The following is a 17,131-nucleotide window of genomic DNA, read 5'->3' as shown; positions in this document are numbered from 1 at the left end:
CAGCAGGAGTTGCTGGATGGGCTGCAGGATCAGTACTGACACTCACAAGCACTGGTTTTCCACCCGGGGTCTGAGCTAGCAAGCACATAGCACGTGGGTGGCAGGCAGAGTGCTCTCCTCTCAGGCTGACTCTGAGAAACAGAGCATAATCTTCTGATCCAGGGTGTTGGGATACAGTGTGAAGGAAGATATGACTCCTCAGCTCCTTCCTAGGATAGTCTCCCTCTCTGTCTTCTGTTATTTGTTGCTTCTCCATATGATTGATGGATGGCCTGTTGTCCTCTTTGTCCCTTTCCCTCCCTTTGTGGGGTTTGGCTGGTGGGAGGCTCTTTTCCTTCTCCTCCCTCTGTGCCTCTTTGACTTGTAGGAGTCTCCTTGCCCTACTCTTGTTCCCTGCCAAAGACCTACTGTTTTAAATGCAGCTTCACTCAGCTCTATATCCAACTGCTCCCCAGTGGGCACTGCAGCTTCTGAAATGCTGTAGCTGTTTAGAGTACAGCTTGGTAAGCCCATCTGGGACTGTGAGAGGGAATATGAACCTTCCTTCAGCACGCCTAGGCATGGCTGTTTCTCCTGAAACTGAGACAAGGCTAGATGCAGGTGGTGCCAGAAATCTCATGATCGGAGAGTCTGTTCTTGTGAGACTTCTCAAACTCATGCAGAGATGGAAGATGAAGGCAGGATTCAAAGCAGCCTCTGAACTTGGGGATGCTCTTTGAATCTGCGCATTAAGTGGATGCCCTGGTGGTGGTGCATTTGCAGGGAGGGAATGAGAAAGAGAGTGCATCCTGTCTTCTCAGAAGCTAAGACAAGGTGGCATCTGGGGCAGGTTTTTAGCTCTGCGTGTGCTTTCCTTATCTCATTTAAGTCTGACGTGCACAAAGTTCCAGTTAATGCCTTGAAAAAGGTCAGTCTCCCAGGAGCAGTTGTGGGGTTTTTTGTTTTGTTTGGGGTTTTTTGTACATCAACAAGGAAGGGCTTTGTCTGCTGGTCCAAACAGGCTGTCCCTCTCACCTAACAAATCTGTTCCTGACAGCACCATCCCTAACAACTCCAAGTCCCATTGGCTGGACTTAGCTAACACTTGGTAGCCCTGCTTGACCTAACTTGTCTATGTGCGGCTTAATTCTTTAGCTCAGTTCTGAAGCAGGTCCAGGTTAAGCTAGCCTGTGATAACTAAACCCAGCCCCTTTTGCACTCAGGACAAAGCCCCTGTAAAAATGTGTGCATGAATGTGTCTGTCATTCCAATCTGTGAGTCCCACTAATGTCATGAGTGTGGAGTGCCTGGGTCAGTGTGAAGGGTAACTGTTGTATAATTTCTTCCATTTGAGATAGACTTTGGGTTGCATAGTCATAGAGGAACCACCATGGGAGTAATTGTCTAAATTCTCCACTTAACTATTGTAAGCACCAGGTTTTCTGTTGACTTCAAGGAACCTTGGATCAGGCCATGAATCACTGATGAGTTGGCTGCAACTTAATATGACCTATTTCACTGAATCTCTTGCTTTCATATCTTTCTTTCCTCACCTCAGTCCCCAGTGTGCTGTTTCTGTAGAAGGATGGGAACATCTGGTGTGATTCATGCAACCACGTTTCAGCAAAGGCCCAAACAGGGAGCCACAGTGCAACCAGCTGAGTTCTTACTCCATCTTTATGTACACAGGTCTTGATTAAAGGCAGAGGAGACTGCTTAAGAGTGAGCAAAAGAAGCTGGTCTGTGTGCAGAGCAGTTTAATAAAGTTACTGTGAGAATAAACTGTGTGCACCCCCTAAGCTCTCCATTTCTCTGTCACTTTGCTGGATTGCGGCTAGAGTTTCTGGGACCAGAGCAGCTGGAACCAACAAACCTTATGTTTTGATTTTCCCCTGTCTCTCACCATATTTTGCCATTTGTAGCTGTGCAAAATGGGTACAAAGTGCTGTTTCAATGATGGGAGATTTGAGCCCTAGAACCATGACAGTGAAAGGACCTGGCTTAAATGTTCTTAAAATGTGTTATGTCAATGGGACCTAACTGACCATGTAGCTTGGCTGAAGCTTTGTACTGTTCAGGGCCTTTGGACTTTCAGTTTTGGGTCTCTTTGAAGTCCTGTCTACACTACACTTCTTAGTCATATGATAACAAGATCCTCTGACTTGGTTAGAGGTTAATGGAGTGGCTGACCTCTCAGACAGACACTGGGCAATATTAACAACCTCCTGGGCATTCCAAACTCACTCCGACTGGCCTTCTTTTGCCCAGAATAAACTGAGAATCTTTCAGTTTGTATAAATCATTGGATGAAACTCAGGCACAGTATACTTCTCTTCAAAGCTCATTAGTGTTTCCACTTCTCTCTTCCAGCCCCACCAGCTCTGAAGCTATCAGTCAATGAGACCCTGGTGGTGAACCCTGGAGATAACATAACTATACAGTGCTCCCTCACTGGTGGTGACCCACTGCCTGAGGTGGTCTGGTCTCACTCACCCAGTCCTATGCCTCAAAACAGCCTTGTTCAAGGAGGCAATCTCACCATCTGGAGGATCCACGTGGAAGATTCAGGTTATTATAATTGCACAGCCATCAACAACGTGGGAAACCCAGCCAAGAAGACAGTGAACCTGCTGGTGCGATGTACGTCCTTTCATAGCATGCACTTTCAGGGAAGGGAGACAGGGTTCCCAGTCCTCTTACTTGTATTCAGTTATATGTGGGGTTTAATGTGATATCTCAGCAAAGGGTTGGTATGGAGGTACTATACTTGTTGCCCCACCTACAGCTTTGCTAATACACATCACTCCTGACTTTCAGCATATGCTGCTATTCCAGCCTTTGGCTTCCCACAGATCTGTTGGTGCCCTCTGATTGTGACATGCAGTGCCAATCAGGCCTTGAAGACTGGGGGCTGTTACCTCCCAGGGGATCCCATTTGGGCAAAGGGTTGGGGGATCTCTTGATCTGGAGTGTGTGGGGCCATTGCTTGTCTGGGGGCAAGGAGTAGCTGTCCCACATGTGTATTCCTTTGAGAATGGGCCCTGTTTGCCTTCACTAACTGGCTTTGCACTTGTATTGACCCCAGCCATGAAGAATGTCACGTTCCAGATCACACCTGATGTGATCAAAGAGAGTGAGAGCATCCAGCTAGGGCAGGACCTGAAGCTTTCCTGCCATGTGGATGCAGTCCCCCAGGAGAAGGTTTTCTACTTCTGGTACAAGAATGGAAAGCCAGCCAGGATGTCAGACCGACTGCTCATCACCAGGAATGATCCTGAGCTCCCACCAGTGACTAGCAGCATGGAGATCATAGACTTGCGCTTTAGTGACTATGGTACATATTTGTGTGTGGCGTCCTTCCAGGGTGCACCCATTCCTGACCTCAGCGTTGAAGTGAACATCTCTTCAGAAACAGGTGAGCCTCTTCCATGGAGGCCTGTGGCTGTGAGGGAATCAGGCATGGGGCATGATGTGTATCAGCATCACAAAAACAATTTGTCTCCTCTGGGCTTTTGAAGGCTCTCAGATGGACACTGAATTCAAGAAAATATCATGGGGTTTAGTAGTGGCACAGGATTGCTAGTTATGTCTGTGCTGTGTGATTTGTAATATCCCAAGAAGATCCCCTGTCCATGTTTCTACCTAGGAATGGACAAGTGTGCATTTGGAAACACCCAACTGAAGCCCAGCCCAAGCCAACTTATATTACCTGAGGATTAAAGAAGCCCCTGGCCAAGGGTTTATCAGGAAGGCAGACAAGGGAGTGAGACTTTATCAAATTGTCAAAGGTCATGGTAGGTGAGGGGATCCCACTTCTTGGCCTTTGCTTATAAGAGAACCTTAGTCTTTGCCCAAGTTTGAGATGGAGTGACCCAGTCTGCAACCATGACAGTGCATGGAGGGACCTGTGTTTCATATAGTGCTTCATTCTGTGAATGCTTATTGTGCTAAACACAGTCTGAAGAGTGCCTCTTCAATACTTCCTGCAGGCACCCAGATGTAACAACTCTCATTCTCTTTTCCATTCCTTAAGGGAAATGCCAAAACTCTCCTGTTGGTTTTCAGTGGGGGCTGGATCAAGCCCTAAATGTGTCAGTCGCTTCTGTAGTGTGACACAGAGCACAGAGGATCAGGTCTTCTCTTGTTCTTCTAGCAAGCTGTTGGGTCACATTCTGCTCTCCATTGCATCAGTGCAGTCCCAGTGTCTCCACTGGGGATCACACTGGTGTGGCTGGGTTCTAGGCTAGGAACTAAATGGTAAGTGAGTATGAGGAAAATCAGCAGGCAGTAGAATATGTCTTGATGTTCTAAATGACTACAAGGAATTTCTGAAATCCTTACCATGTTTGACTCTTCCCGGTCCTGTCCATGAACTAAGTAGCTCCTTACCCTGTTTATACTCTTAGCAGGAAGTGCTGGAACTGCCTTCTGATATTTTGAAAACCTCTGATTCTCTACAAAAAATCCCTAGCAATCTAACTTGGAAAGAAATTCCCCAATGCTGTTGAACAATGTGGACCCTGAGGATTTCCCTTGGTCAGGGCTTTTCAGCATTAGTTAATGAGATTAACTAATTCACATGTCCAGCTGCCCTGGAAGGCAGGGGAATAATATCAAACCTGTTGTACATAGGATGGCCATCATAGAGGATATTCTGGTTTGCTCTACTCTGTCCTCTATTGATACGAAACCCAATGCCTGTAAGTCCTCTATTTTTCTCTTCAAGAGAAAAACAGAGGACATAAAGGCATCTGGTTTTGTATCAACAGAGGACAGAGGACAACCGGACTGTCCTCTGTGATGGCCACCAGGGGACCTGAGGAATAAAACATGAAATAATTGGCTCAAAGCCTACTAGCGAGTCAATGGCAGAGCTGGGGACAGATCCAGCTCTCCTTATCCTCAGAGGCCATGGCCCTCTTTCTTTTTCAGAAAACAGTAGGTAGTAGAAAGCAGTCATATATAAGATCATAAGGGGTAGAAAAGCCCTATATAGCCATAGATGGTACACCCCTTCCCTCCCAAATCAAGGCATGACAGGACCTGTGGGCACACATATTGGGAACTTATTGGGGAAACACCCACTAGGAGGTAGCTGTGATAGGACAAAGTTGTCACTACTTCCTTTCTGCTAGTGGTAAGCATAAGGTGCTGGCACAGTCCACAATATGGGTGATGCTGGCTGGGAAGAAACCATGACAGGGCAATGGAAAAAGGTGGCATTTTAGAGCATTTGTTCAACAATATCATCAGCACTCCCTTGGGATGAACTTCCCTACCCCCGCAGAGCCAACACTGGTGTCTTTGGTTCTCTGCTAACCTTTAAGGAAACATAAGAATGCTTCTTTCTGTTTGCTGTGAGCCCTTCAAGCAAAGGTTGGCAGCTATTTACAAAGGGCGAGATGAAATCATGTGGCTCCATCCTAAAGCAGGCTACCACTTGCAACCTGGCCACTTCCCTTGCTATTCACCTGCTGCTGCATGCTACCAAGCGTGGCCTTGGGCCAGTGTTTCTCACACAACAGGCACTCTCAAACCCCCCTTGCTGCAGCCTCTGCTCATCCCCATCTGAGTGCTGCCAATCATTATTGCAAACTGCAGCAGATGATGGTGGATTTGGTGGGAAGAGAAGCAGTAGGACAGTGCAGACTCCCTGGGGATTTGCCATGTTTCCCACTCCTACTCCTGCTGCTGATCACTGCCATGGGTTGGATCAGACCTTTGCAGGCTGGGTCACATATCTTTGCAGGCTGGATCCATCTGCAGAGTCTTTCCCCAGAGTCATGTGATGGCAACCATTCTGTGTTCCCTGGCCATTTCCCTGACTGAACAGCAGGACCCACATCCCCCAAGATGGCTGCCTTCCCTGGGAGTCTCAGATGAAATGCCTTTAATTAAAATATCTGCAAAGACAATTTACAGTTTTTCCCCATGGAGAAAATTGCCTCTCGCCCGGTGAGCTCCTGCTGGCAGCACTGAGTGGCGAGAGCACACAGCTCCTTTCGCACTGTGCCAGAGAGGATGTGATGAGATTCCACAGCCCACAGGAGACCTGCAAATTGAAAACTCAACCTCCCAGTTGCATAGTGAGGTCACTACTGAGGGAGACTGAGACCAGAAGCATTTAAAATATGCTCTTAAATATAGCTATGTGCTGAAATTTCCGTGCAGTCACCACAACACTCTCTTTCTCATGAGTTGGGCTTTAGTTGAGCTTACACTGGCCATTAGAGATCTGTATGGCCCCCAAAATGCTGAACTTTCACTTTAAAAGAAAAAGATATGTGGCCCTTGCATTTGTGAAGCTTTCAGTCCCAACCTTGTCCCAGTGCAGTGCTGTCTGCAGAGATGGAGCCTGCCACATAAACTCTTGGAGCTGGGAGAAGTGCCCATTTGTCTCAATAGACTGTTAACTCTGAAGTCCAGCAAAGACAAGTGAAGTGTCAACACTATGATGGCTTTAGTAGCGATTTCCATCTACTTCATGATGCATGGTTGGTGGAGTTTTATGGTTATTCATGAGGCTTGGGCTAAGAGCTTCCTCCACATAGACCTGCCCCCTGTTCATCTCAATTAGAGACCTTAGACTCCCTGTGGCCTGTCTCTGTCAGGAAAGTTTTGTTGGACAGCTGGTGGCTGGAGCTACTGCGTTCCCTGTCCCGGAGCTGCATTTGCTGAAGACATTACTGTAATTCAGTAACTGAGCACCTAGCTCTGCTCAGTGAGTTGTTCCCTGCATGAGTGGGTAGGGACTGCACTGACCACTGGGCTCAGCTGAGAGTTACCATTAGTAGCTGATGCACAATGAACTCTAGCAGAGAATAAGTGAGCTGATCTGTTTTGCATCCATGTTTTAGAAACTGGCAAGGATGTGAATGGAGACTAGGAGTGAGGTATATGAAGCATTATCCCTATTATCCTATCCAGCTTTGGGAAGGAGACTCGATGCCCTGCTGCTTTTGGCATCTCACCTCTGGGCTGTAAGCTACAGTTCCAGCCGGGGAATTAAATGACTAACATATTGAGAGGGATGATTTTGCCTCTGGTTCTTTAATTCTAATGGCATTTTAGGTGGAGAGTGACTCAGTGTCCCTCTTGTTTGGTAGCAGTTCAGTGGCATCTGTGAGGGGAGCTGGCAATCCATATTGGTGTTGTTTCACCCAATCTAGAAGCTGCAGAGACCAAATGTCTGGAAGCACCAGGGCCAGCTGAATTTCCTGCCATTGCAGTACCTGCAGCATTGGCAGTGTCCTTGTTCTCTCTGGACTGCTCTTCACCTGTGGCACACTGTAGATAGAGGGGTTCTAGGTTTTACTGTGGCTGTGATGGAGCAAATGGTTGCCAGATGGGACAATGAGTGGGACTGGTCCCTTTCCAGTCCCATGTTCCTATGGAACTTACATTAGCAGGGGAAGTGTGTTTGGCGACCCCACTCTAGCCAATACTATCATTGAGCAGAAGGTTTCAGTCTCTTGGGTTGCCAGCATGACACTTTCACCCTCAAACATAACCATAAGAAGAGACTGTCTATTTAGTCTGGAGAAGAGAAGACTGAGGGGGGATTTAATTGCAGCTTTCAACTACCTGAAGTGGGGTTCCAAAGCGGATGGAGCTGGGTTGTTCTCAGGGGTGACAGATGACAGAACAAGGAGCAATGGTCTTAAGTTGCAGCAAGGGAGGTTTAGGTTAGATATTAGGAAAATTTTTCTCATTAGGAGGGTGGTAAAACACTAGAACAGGTTACCCAGAGAGACTGTGGAGTCTCCATCCTTGGAGGTTTTTAAAACCTGGCTAGACAAAGCCTTGGCTGGGATGATGTAGTTGGGGATAGTCCTGCTTTGAGCCAGGGGTTAGACTAGATGGCCTCTTGAGGTCCCTTCCAACCCTCATTTTCTATGATTCTGTGAGTCTATGCCTAGTGAATTTCCCACATGTTGGGCTGTGTGGATGTGAACCTGACATACAAATGGTCCCTTTTGGTTATCTTCTTTTTAGTGCCTCCAACCATCAGTGTCCCTAAAGGCCAGTCCACCATCACCGTGCGGGAGGGCTCCCGGGCAGAGCTGCAGTGCGAGGTTCGAGGGAAGCCCAAGCCACCTATCATCTGGTCCCGGGTAGATAAGGAAGCTCCCATGCCCTCAGGCACCATGACGGAGGAGACATATGATGGGAAACTGCGTCTGGAGAGCGTGAACCGGGAAATGAGCGGGACCTATAAGTGTCAGACAGCCAGGTACAATGGCTTTAACATCAGACCCCGGGAAGCCATGGTACAGCTCAACATACAGTGTGAGTATCCCAGCATGACTCTGTAGCTCTGTACCAGTAGGCCAGCATGCATCAGGCTTTGATAACACCTAGGTGGGTGATGTATATGCACTGCTTTCAGGCAGGATTGATATCCTTTACTGGATTGAGGGGGTTCTGTTTCATTCTGGTGATTCTGAAGGGTCTTCTTTACCTGTCATGTCCATGCATGAGGACAGCATAATTGAGACATGTCATATAGACAGCAATATATTCTGGGCAATGGTGGAGCCTGTTCTATTTGCTTACACTGCCTGTTGCTCCTCTGCAGTCTGGGTCACCTCAGTTCTTGCAACAGCATATGTGCGTGTGCATTACGCATGCACAAATACATTAAAAGCACATTATTAAAGCTGCAAAGTCAACCACTCAGACATTGGCAAATGACAACATTAAGGTTGCTTGTCTAACCCTCATTCAGTCCTCTGGTGCATACCCTTGATGATGCCCTTCTTAATCTAACAGTTGCATCCTGTTTCTTCTCCAGGACACCTGTCTCATTCAGTGCACAGGGTGAATCTGCCCTGGGATGTACCAAGGGTGTAGTGAAGGATCCTGCTTCATTTGTTGCAGAGGCTGGAAAGTATATAGTGAGGGAGGCAGGAGACTGCAGGAAAAGAAAGGAAGGTTTCTTGGTTACAGCTGTTGAATGTTGTCCTGGAAAACTGGATTCTGTCCCTGCCTATTAGTCTGTGGCATGCAATTAGTGACAGGTGGTCACCAATTGTGTGTTCCTTCTTGTCCAGATGCCTGACTTGAGAAGTGGTCTGATGCGCAGAAATACTAAGCACTCACAGCTACAACTGAAATCAGGGGTTGTGTGCTTTAAATATATAAAGTGCTATATAATACAGAGTACTGAGGTTCTAGACGTGCTAAATTAATGCAGACATTTTATTTTAGTTTCCCTGTGCCTTGGTCCTCCACCTGTAAAATGGGGATAATAATATCTATGTATAATGCTGTGAATGAAAAATCATTAAAGTTTACGAAGCACTCAGAAGATTGCCATGGAAAAGACCACTGGGAAATTAAAAATTATGCCTCCGCAGTGGAGTCTGAATAGTGTTCAGTAAAAAAAAAAGCATAGGCCATTCATTGAACAATGAGGAGAAAACAAAATAGCTGCTCATTAAGTGATTGCTATTCATTCTGCGCACTGAATGAGGTAGGGGTCCTGTGGAAAATAGGATGTGGATCTTGTAATTAAAGGCTGTTTCCTAATGCACATGGGTATTGGATTAATACTGCCCAGGCAAACTTTATTCTGGCATTTTCTCACTCGGAGTTTATGATTGTGCAATATTAATAATATTGTTTTAGCATAGTTGTGTTTGTAATTTTGTAGGCTTTTTTACAGTGCAAACTAATCCTCCTACCCCAAAATTTCATTGTGTGGCACCATATTGACACCCTCATGATTCATCAGCCAGATTTGAACTGGATCAGACTTCTGCCAGTTGAACTGACAGAGTATCTGATAGCAGTAGCAGGCTATTATCCATCATGTGACTGGTACAAGAGGAGAATGGAATAGTTTTACAGATGTTGGTCATGTTTTGATAGATGTATGGGACAGCCAGGAGTACAGAGTGATCTGTGCCTTCCCCTTAAGAACCCTGCTGAATAGTAGACTGGAGACAGCGTAGATAAGGAAAGCCTTGAAAGCACACGGGGCAAAGGTGGCTTGGTTATTTCACCTCCTGGATGGAAACTGAAGCCCTTTGAATGATATTAATTGTTGTGGCAAGGCCTGAGGGCATCCTTGTAGCTCCCCTCCCAAGGCTAATCCCATCAGGATAGCTTCAGTAGTGACCTCCTGTGAACATGTAGAATCATAGAAAAGTAGGGCAGAAAGGGACTCCAGGAGGTCATCTAATCCAAGCCTCTGCTTAAAGGAGAATCACCCTTGTGTAAACCATCCTAGACAAGGGTTTGTCTAATTTCATCTGAAAAACTTTGAACTACCCTCTCATACAGCTAGGAGGCACACTGCCTGAATCACCAAAAGCCACTCTAACTTGTCACAGGTGAAGCAGAGGGACGAGGGCACGATCAATATCCTGTTATAGCAAGGACAGGAAGTAATTGTTAAAGAAGTCCAAGAAAGAGGACCATGCTCCCTGCTACAGAGGAAGACCAACCCCCCACAAACCATGCCAATCTGACCAAGGTTTAATGTAACTCCCTACCACTGATCTGGAAGTGTGGGGAGTGGAATTGGTAGCAAGGATGCTGATTTGCACTAGCCTGCACCACCCCCAGCCCCTGACTAATGAAACTACATGCACTGGATTGAGTAGTTCATTAGACACTAGCTATGCTTTCCCCCACCTCCCCCTCTAGCTCCGCTTAGAAGGTGTGATGCTTAATCTGGTAAACTGGACAAAACTGATCAGACTTCAGTGTGACATATAGTGCCAGGCACTATGCAGCCAGAGGTGATATCTTTTATTAGACCAGCTAGACAGTTGCAGAAAAAAAAAATTCCCAGGCACTATGGGCACTTCGCCTATTCCAAGAATATTATGTCAGCTTTATGGACTGTTATATGACTCTCTGTGGGGCAAAGGGACATCACAGCAATGAAATTGAGGAATGGGAGAGAATTCATCTAAATTTTCAAGTAGGTAAACAAGTCTGGAGAAGTCCCATCTACCCTGGGAGAAGTTGCATAATCTGGTTTGAAGTAGAAGAAAGAGCCTCCCAAAGATATGCAAATAAGGGATGTTAAACTTGTTTGGCCTCTTGAGCTGAATCCAGACTCACACCCAGAATTCTCAGCCTCTCGAGGAGCCCCACAGGTCGTATCTTTGACACCTATGATAGAAGGTGACCAAGCTGAGCTGGGGGAGGGTGTCACTCTCATTTGACCAAAAACTGATATGAGACTGCAACATAGATCTCGTTCTGGAACAAAGAACTGACTAACTTGGGTACCTGCCAGGCTACCATGTGGACCTCTGGCAATAGCTGGTGAACCTAGCATATGTGTGGGCTGCTTATTGTTTTCTGATGTGTTTTCTTGGTAATGCTGTTGTCTTAAAATAAACAGTCCCCAGGCTTTGCAAAGGCTGGATGATCCCTAGTAAACTCTGTCATCACCCCTGACAGAGCAAGCAGGATGGCAGTCTCTAAGCTACAGTGAGGCTTTCTGGGGTGGTTCACGATGACTTGCAAAGGTGCAGCCCTGTATCTTGGTTTGAGGGGGGCATGTGTCTTTACCCCAGGGAGGGTCTGGCTGGGGGCCTGTGACCATAGCAGGTGGTCTTTGAGGAAGCCATGGAGTGGGTGGAGGTGCAGATAATACCAGACCAGTATCATCCTGCACACCTTCTGCTGCTGTTTTGCCTCCTCAACAGCTCCATCTAAAGACAAGCAATATTGAATGGATTCTGGTCCTGCCCCAATAATGTACCCAAAGTCAGTGTGATCTATATGCAATCCCCTAAGCTGTCCCCCCCATCCTTTTCCCATCATGCTGCAAGCTCAGTAGAGAGTCCAAGTCCTGAATGGGCTCCTGGGACTGAAGTGACACCTGGAGATTGGCGTGGAGGCAGCTGGCCCGTCCCTGTTCAGTGCATAAGCTGAAGCCTTTCCTCTCTGGGGCTTCTCCATCTGTCTTCTTTAACCACCATGGAATTGACTAAGAAACAGAAGCGACCCCCTGCTGGAGTGCCCAGCGCCTTCCAGCTCCCTGCTGGAGAAGGAAATGGAGAAGTAAACCGTATGTTGGTTTAGTGAAGCGGGGTAGGAGGGGGAAGCCAGAATTGCCCCTTGGCCTTGCTCCATTTTCTGCGAGGTTGGTTTCTTAGTCTATTCCATGCCCCTCTCTGGGGCGTCTCCTTCTGTCTCCTTTCACTACCATTGAACTGACTAAGAACCCAGCCTCTCGGAAAGTGGAGCAAGGCCAAGGGGCAATTCTGGCTCCCCCGCCGCAACCTACCCCCCTTATGAAACCAACATAATGTCCGTTTCTCCATCCCCCTCTTCGGTGCTGGGCCCTCCAGCAGGGGGTTGCTTTGGTTAATTGAAATGCTGCTCTCTAGTACGGGCTGCTCATTAGTTTTGTAGCTTGCTCTGGAATTCTAATCTTGTTGGAAATGGGAATCGTGTGGCTTCTGAAGCCTCTGTGATAAGAGAGCTCCCCCCCCAAGCCTGTTCCTTCTATCACGTCGGGGAGGGGAGGTGTCTGTCAGTCTGTATGTGTGTGCGTGTGCATGCATGTGTGAGTGCTGGAGTGTGTGTATGTGAGCTCCTTTTGAACCAGCTCACCCAAGGGAGATCAAATTCTGGGTGATAATGTGGCTGTTTTGTTGATTTGTTTTAAACCTAAAGTTGCAAAATCAATACAGCAGATCTGATTAGATGTCAGAACCTGTTTCTGTGTTTCTCTTCTCTTTTTTTTCTTCTTTTTCCACGCCTATAGTTGTGTATTGTAGCAAACCAGCTAGAAATGAGCTTTGGCAACAATGCTGCAATATTGGAAAAAGAGAATGTAGAACAGAAACACCAACTGGCTCTCAAAAAGTGTTGTATTTTTTTTCTTTTTGGCTCCTTTTGTTATTTATATATTTTGAAAGTGGGAGAAGTGGCCTCTCCTTTCACGCTGCAGGCTGGAATCAACCTAGATATCTTGGTCAAGAGCTGGAGCTGCACTCTGGAGCTGCAGTAAAAGAGCAGGTTTATAGGGACACTCAGAGGCTCTTCCTTCTATGTCTAGGGTGAAAAATGTGTGTTTAGAGGCTGGGATTGTGAGTGTCAGTATTAATGAGGGGAAAGGAGCTCCAGATACAGCTTAGCATGACAGAGTCTCTTCCTTCCTTTGCCCCCTACCATCCCCATCTTTAAAATGGGAAGACATGGACTGATTTCATCAGGGATTTGTGAGACTTAATTAAAGATATAAAGTCCTTTGATATCTTTGAGATCTTTAAGTCAAAAACGGCTATAGAAAGACAAAATAACAGCTGCAACAACAATCATTTTAACAACAATAATTATTGTTATTAATAATGTATATATATTATTAATAATATATGATATATTAATGGCAATAATTGTTGTTGTTGTTGTTGTTGTTGTTTATGTTCACAAAATCTGCTGGTCTGTGTTCAGGACATGACAGAGCAGTATCCTAACTAGGCATAGGTTAGTGGGGCACCAGCTCTAGGTACCAGTTTAGAAGTGGGCACAAGAATGGTAGCTGCCTCTGTTTTGGGCACAAAAATTGCTTGTTACACCTCTGCAGTGGAGGTGTATCAAGCCATCCTTTATGATGATGATGAACAGCACTGCTTCTCAGGCTTGTTTCAGGACTAAGTAGCTGCCCTCAGAAGAATTGCAGCATCTGCCATTGATACATGTTAAAATTAGGGACAGGTATCTGGTGCGGATAAAATCAGAGAGGGGGATGATTGGCAGAATATGGGCCTGAGTTAGAATGTCTGAAGAGTACAGTGGGGTTTGACAGCCAAAGCATGACTTTGGTTCATTTTCATAGATTTCATAGATTTTATTGACATTAGGGCTGGAAGGAACCTTGGAAGATCATCAAGTCCAGCCCCCTGCCCCAGGGGCAGGTAGTCAGCAGGGGTCATAGGATCCCAGCAAGATAAACATCCAAATGTTTCTTGAAGGTGTTCAAAGTAGGTGCTTGAACCACCTCCGGCGGCAGTCTATTCCAGACCTTGGGGGCTTGGACAGTAAAGAAGTTCTGTCTTATGTCCAGCCTGAAACGGTCATGGAGAAGTTTGTGACTGTTCAACCTTGTCATCCCTTGGGGTGCTCTGGTAAACAGAGGTTCCCTCAGATCCTGGTGAGCACCTCTTATAAACTTATATGCAGCCACCAGATCACCCCTGAGCCTGCGCCAGATCATCTCAGAGAGAGAGAGGAGCAGTAAACAGAATCTGATCTAGACCATGCATCACATCCCAAATCCAGCAATTACATAATATCTAATTATGACAAATACTTGACTACTGGTTTCTCATGATCATAGAAACAGAACGAAAAAATGTTCTTCATCCTAAAATGACAGAGGTTCCTCTAAACTCCAGCCTCTTTGGAGTGACTGTCTTTTGAAACAGCTGATTTACTAGGAGGACATGACATTTGCTTTATTAGATCCTAGGGCCACGGTCTGATGTAAATATCACTTCCCTGAGTACACTCCCCTGCAGGGATGGTATTATGTCCTGAAAGCCAAGTCCAGTTTTTAAGATGCAGAGCAGCCCTGTCAGAATCAAGGAGCATGTAGGCCAGTTTTCTCTTTTTCTTCTCTACCGTACCTGATCACTGGTCCATCTGCTATAGTTTTTTTCCTGATGATGTGCTGGATCAGTCCAGTTTTTCTAATCCAGCTGCCCTGGCTCTCATAATGGCCAGTACTTGGTGCTGGAGAATTAACAAGGTGCCTAACAATGCGCCTGACCCTGTGGGTGAGAATCCCTTCCTCGATGCTACAGGTCCTCAGTTTGCAGAGGAGAACTGGTGTCCTGTGTACCATAGATTGTCATTCTTCCTTGAGCTAAGGTCCAAAGATCTATTACAAAAGGTTTTTTAGCCATGTTGGGGGCAGAACCAGGCCCTCCAGGCACAGGTAGCTGGAAAATGCTTTACCTCCTTAAAGTTCCCTTCAGCTTTTTCCTCCTCCAGGGCTTTTCTGAAGGAAATTCCATAATGTATTTCAAGTTATTAGGCTCACAGTTTGGCTTGATAACACGTCATTTAAGTTCTACTAATGCTCCAGGGCAGTGTCTGAATTATGGGGAGATGTGTCCCCTCCTTTTCACTCCCCCTTCTGAGATGTTTGAAGGAGTCTGAAGGCTTCAAGGGAAGAGGCAGACTGAGAAAAGCCAGAGACAAAAGGAAGGGTCTGTGTCTTCTACTCCCCTCCCCTTACCAAGTGTCTCATTGGAGCTAGCTGCAGTTTTCATCTCACAGCCCAGTCCAAGAAGGGTCACCTCAGCTCCTCTTTCCCAAGCAGGAGAGGAGCTAGAGAAGAGTGGGGAGCCTGGCTCTGTAAGGAAAGATGTATCCCAGGCCTCAGAGGGAAATAAGATGGATAGAATTGGAAGTATGGGTATGAAGTGATTATTGTTCTCCAGGGCTGCAAACAAAAAGTCAGCAAGTAGAATTTAACTTACTGGCTGGTGCAAACTCCATAGCTCAATTGTTGTGTTAAACCAGTGAGAGATAGTCATGAGTGGCCATCACTCAGGAGGGCTTAATTCTGGGTAGACAGGTCAGAAGGTCATGTCTCTAAAGTTCAATATTCAGTGTTCTCAATGCAATGTTCTCAACATGTCCATAAGAAGGAAGCTTTGTGCTAATCCCAGCCTCAAATACCCCTGGGATATTAGCCTTACCCACTCCCACAGTGTCACAGAGCATGGCTTTGGGCCCTCATTCTGCTCCTTGTGGCACTAGTCAGACTGAACCTCTGCAGGAGGTGTCCTTATATTACCAGTCCATTTGAGTAGGCATTGCAATAGTTACCCACCAATAAAAGGAGCTGTTATTTGAAGTTGGGAAGTTTCTCCAATGAGAGAGAGTATTGAGCTTTCAAACCCACCATTTGGTCTTCTTAATTGTCATAGCATGCATCCCCTAAACCAGGTGTGTCAACCATACAGTCCATAGGCTAGATCCAGCCCACAGGGCTGCCTTATTTGGCCTGTTGGGCTACTAGCAGGCCTCCGGAAGTTGGGGAATGTGGCCAGGGAGAGTGACCTAATGCCGAATCCAGGGCTCTTGGGTCCTAGTAGATGTGGCAGTCAATGGCAGGAGGGCAGCTGAGGGCAGATACAGCTTTGGTCACCATCCAGATGCTTCACCTACAGGGCATAGGGCCATATGGCAGGAGCTGGAGCTGTGCCATGAGCCCCAGGCTGGAGATTGAGCTGCTGCTGTCGTGTGCCCCAGGCTGGATCTGACCCACAAAGATCCCTGTGGTCCAGATCCAACTCAGGGTACAAGGTGAGTTGGAAAACCCACACCTAAATAAATTCAAGAAATTTCTCCTTCAGTTAATCATTAAAATCCAGTCCCCAAGAACATTGACACTAGACACAGCTATCCCGTCTTCTGTTTGGAATGTGCTAGTCGGTCATGACTTCACCAGATCTTGCAGATTGGTTATTCAGTCTTATCCAGTGCCATTTCCTTTCCATTGACAAAGTCTTCTCCATGCCCTTCAGTCTCCAGGGTAAGGTGGAGCTATCTATATACAATCTACCTGATTTTGGATGCTTGTATTTGATGGATGATCCAATTTACCTTCCTCTGGGCACACTGCTATGTAAACCCCATGGTAATGGATCTGTGTACCTTCTGTGTACCTTAGTTTGGAGAAGTGTCAGAAAATGTATCTGTGCTAGCCTGAAAAAATTTCTTTTCTTATGAGTAATATGGTTCTTAGATCCAAGCCACCTTGTGAATGAACAGCCCATCCAGAATAGAGTGAGAATCCTGACATCTAAGGATTTGGTTTGTTGCCACAAGGCAGAATTTACTGTACTTTGCAATAGGGAAATTGTTGCATTTTTCCTCAAAGTGTGCTTAACACAGTTTGTAATTTAAGAAAGTAGATTTAAATTATTCTGGCAGACATTATCGCAACTACTGGGAGCTTCAGTAAGCAGAGCTTTTCCCTGCTGCCCTTGACTAACTTGTCTGGTCCTGCCCTGAAGCTACAAACTGTATGAAAAACCCAGTGTAGCAGATCTGTGGACCTTATTACTCAAAGAAAGGAAATGTACAGGTAAGCACGGATAAATTTCCCTATTCTAGCTCATGCACCTCTAAATGTTATTCCTGGTCACACACCATTGACTCATCC

The 17,131-nt window shown here is 46.2% G+C and overlaps 1 protein-coding gene across 1 annotated transcript in view; it reads left to right on the top strand.

Annotated features, from left to right (window-relative positions):
• Positions 1-17,131, top strand: part of MDGA1 (MAM domain containing glycosylphosphatidylinositol anchor 1) — a 213,686-nt gene that overhangs the window by 89,740 nt on the left and 106,815 nt on the right. The window contains exons 6-8 of the mRNA XM_025197793.1: positions 2,350-2,619; positions 3,065-3,394; positions 7,975-8,268. Of these exons, the coding sequence (XP_025053578.1) occupies positions 2,350-2,619; positions 3,065-3,394; positions 7,975-8,268 (894 nt within the window). The remainder of the gene's footprint in view (positions 1-2,349; positions 2,620-3,064; positions 3,395-7,974; positions 8,269-17,131) is intronic.

Source organism: Alligator sinensis, unplaced genomic scaffold, assembly GCF_000455745.1.
Source record: "Alligator sinensis unplaced genomic scaffold, ASM45574v1 scaffold198_1, whole genome shotgun sequence".
Lineage (NCBI taxonomy): Eukaryota > Metazoa > Chordata > Crocodylia > Alligatoridae > Alligator > Alligator sinensis.
Note: the sequence above shows the minus strand (reverse complement) of the source record. Positions and strands in the feature narration are given on the sequence as shown.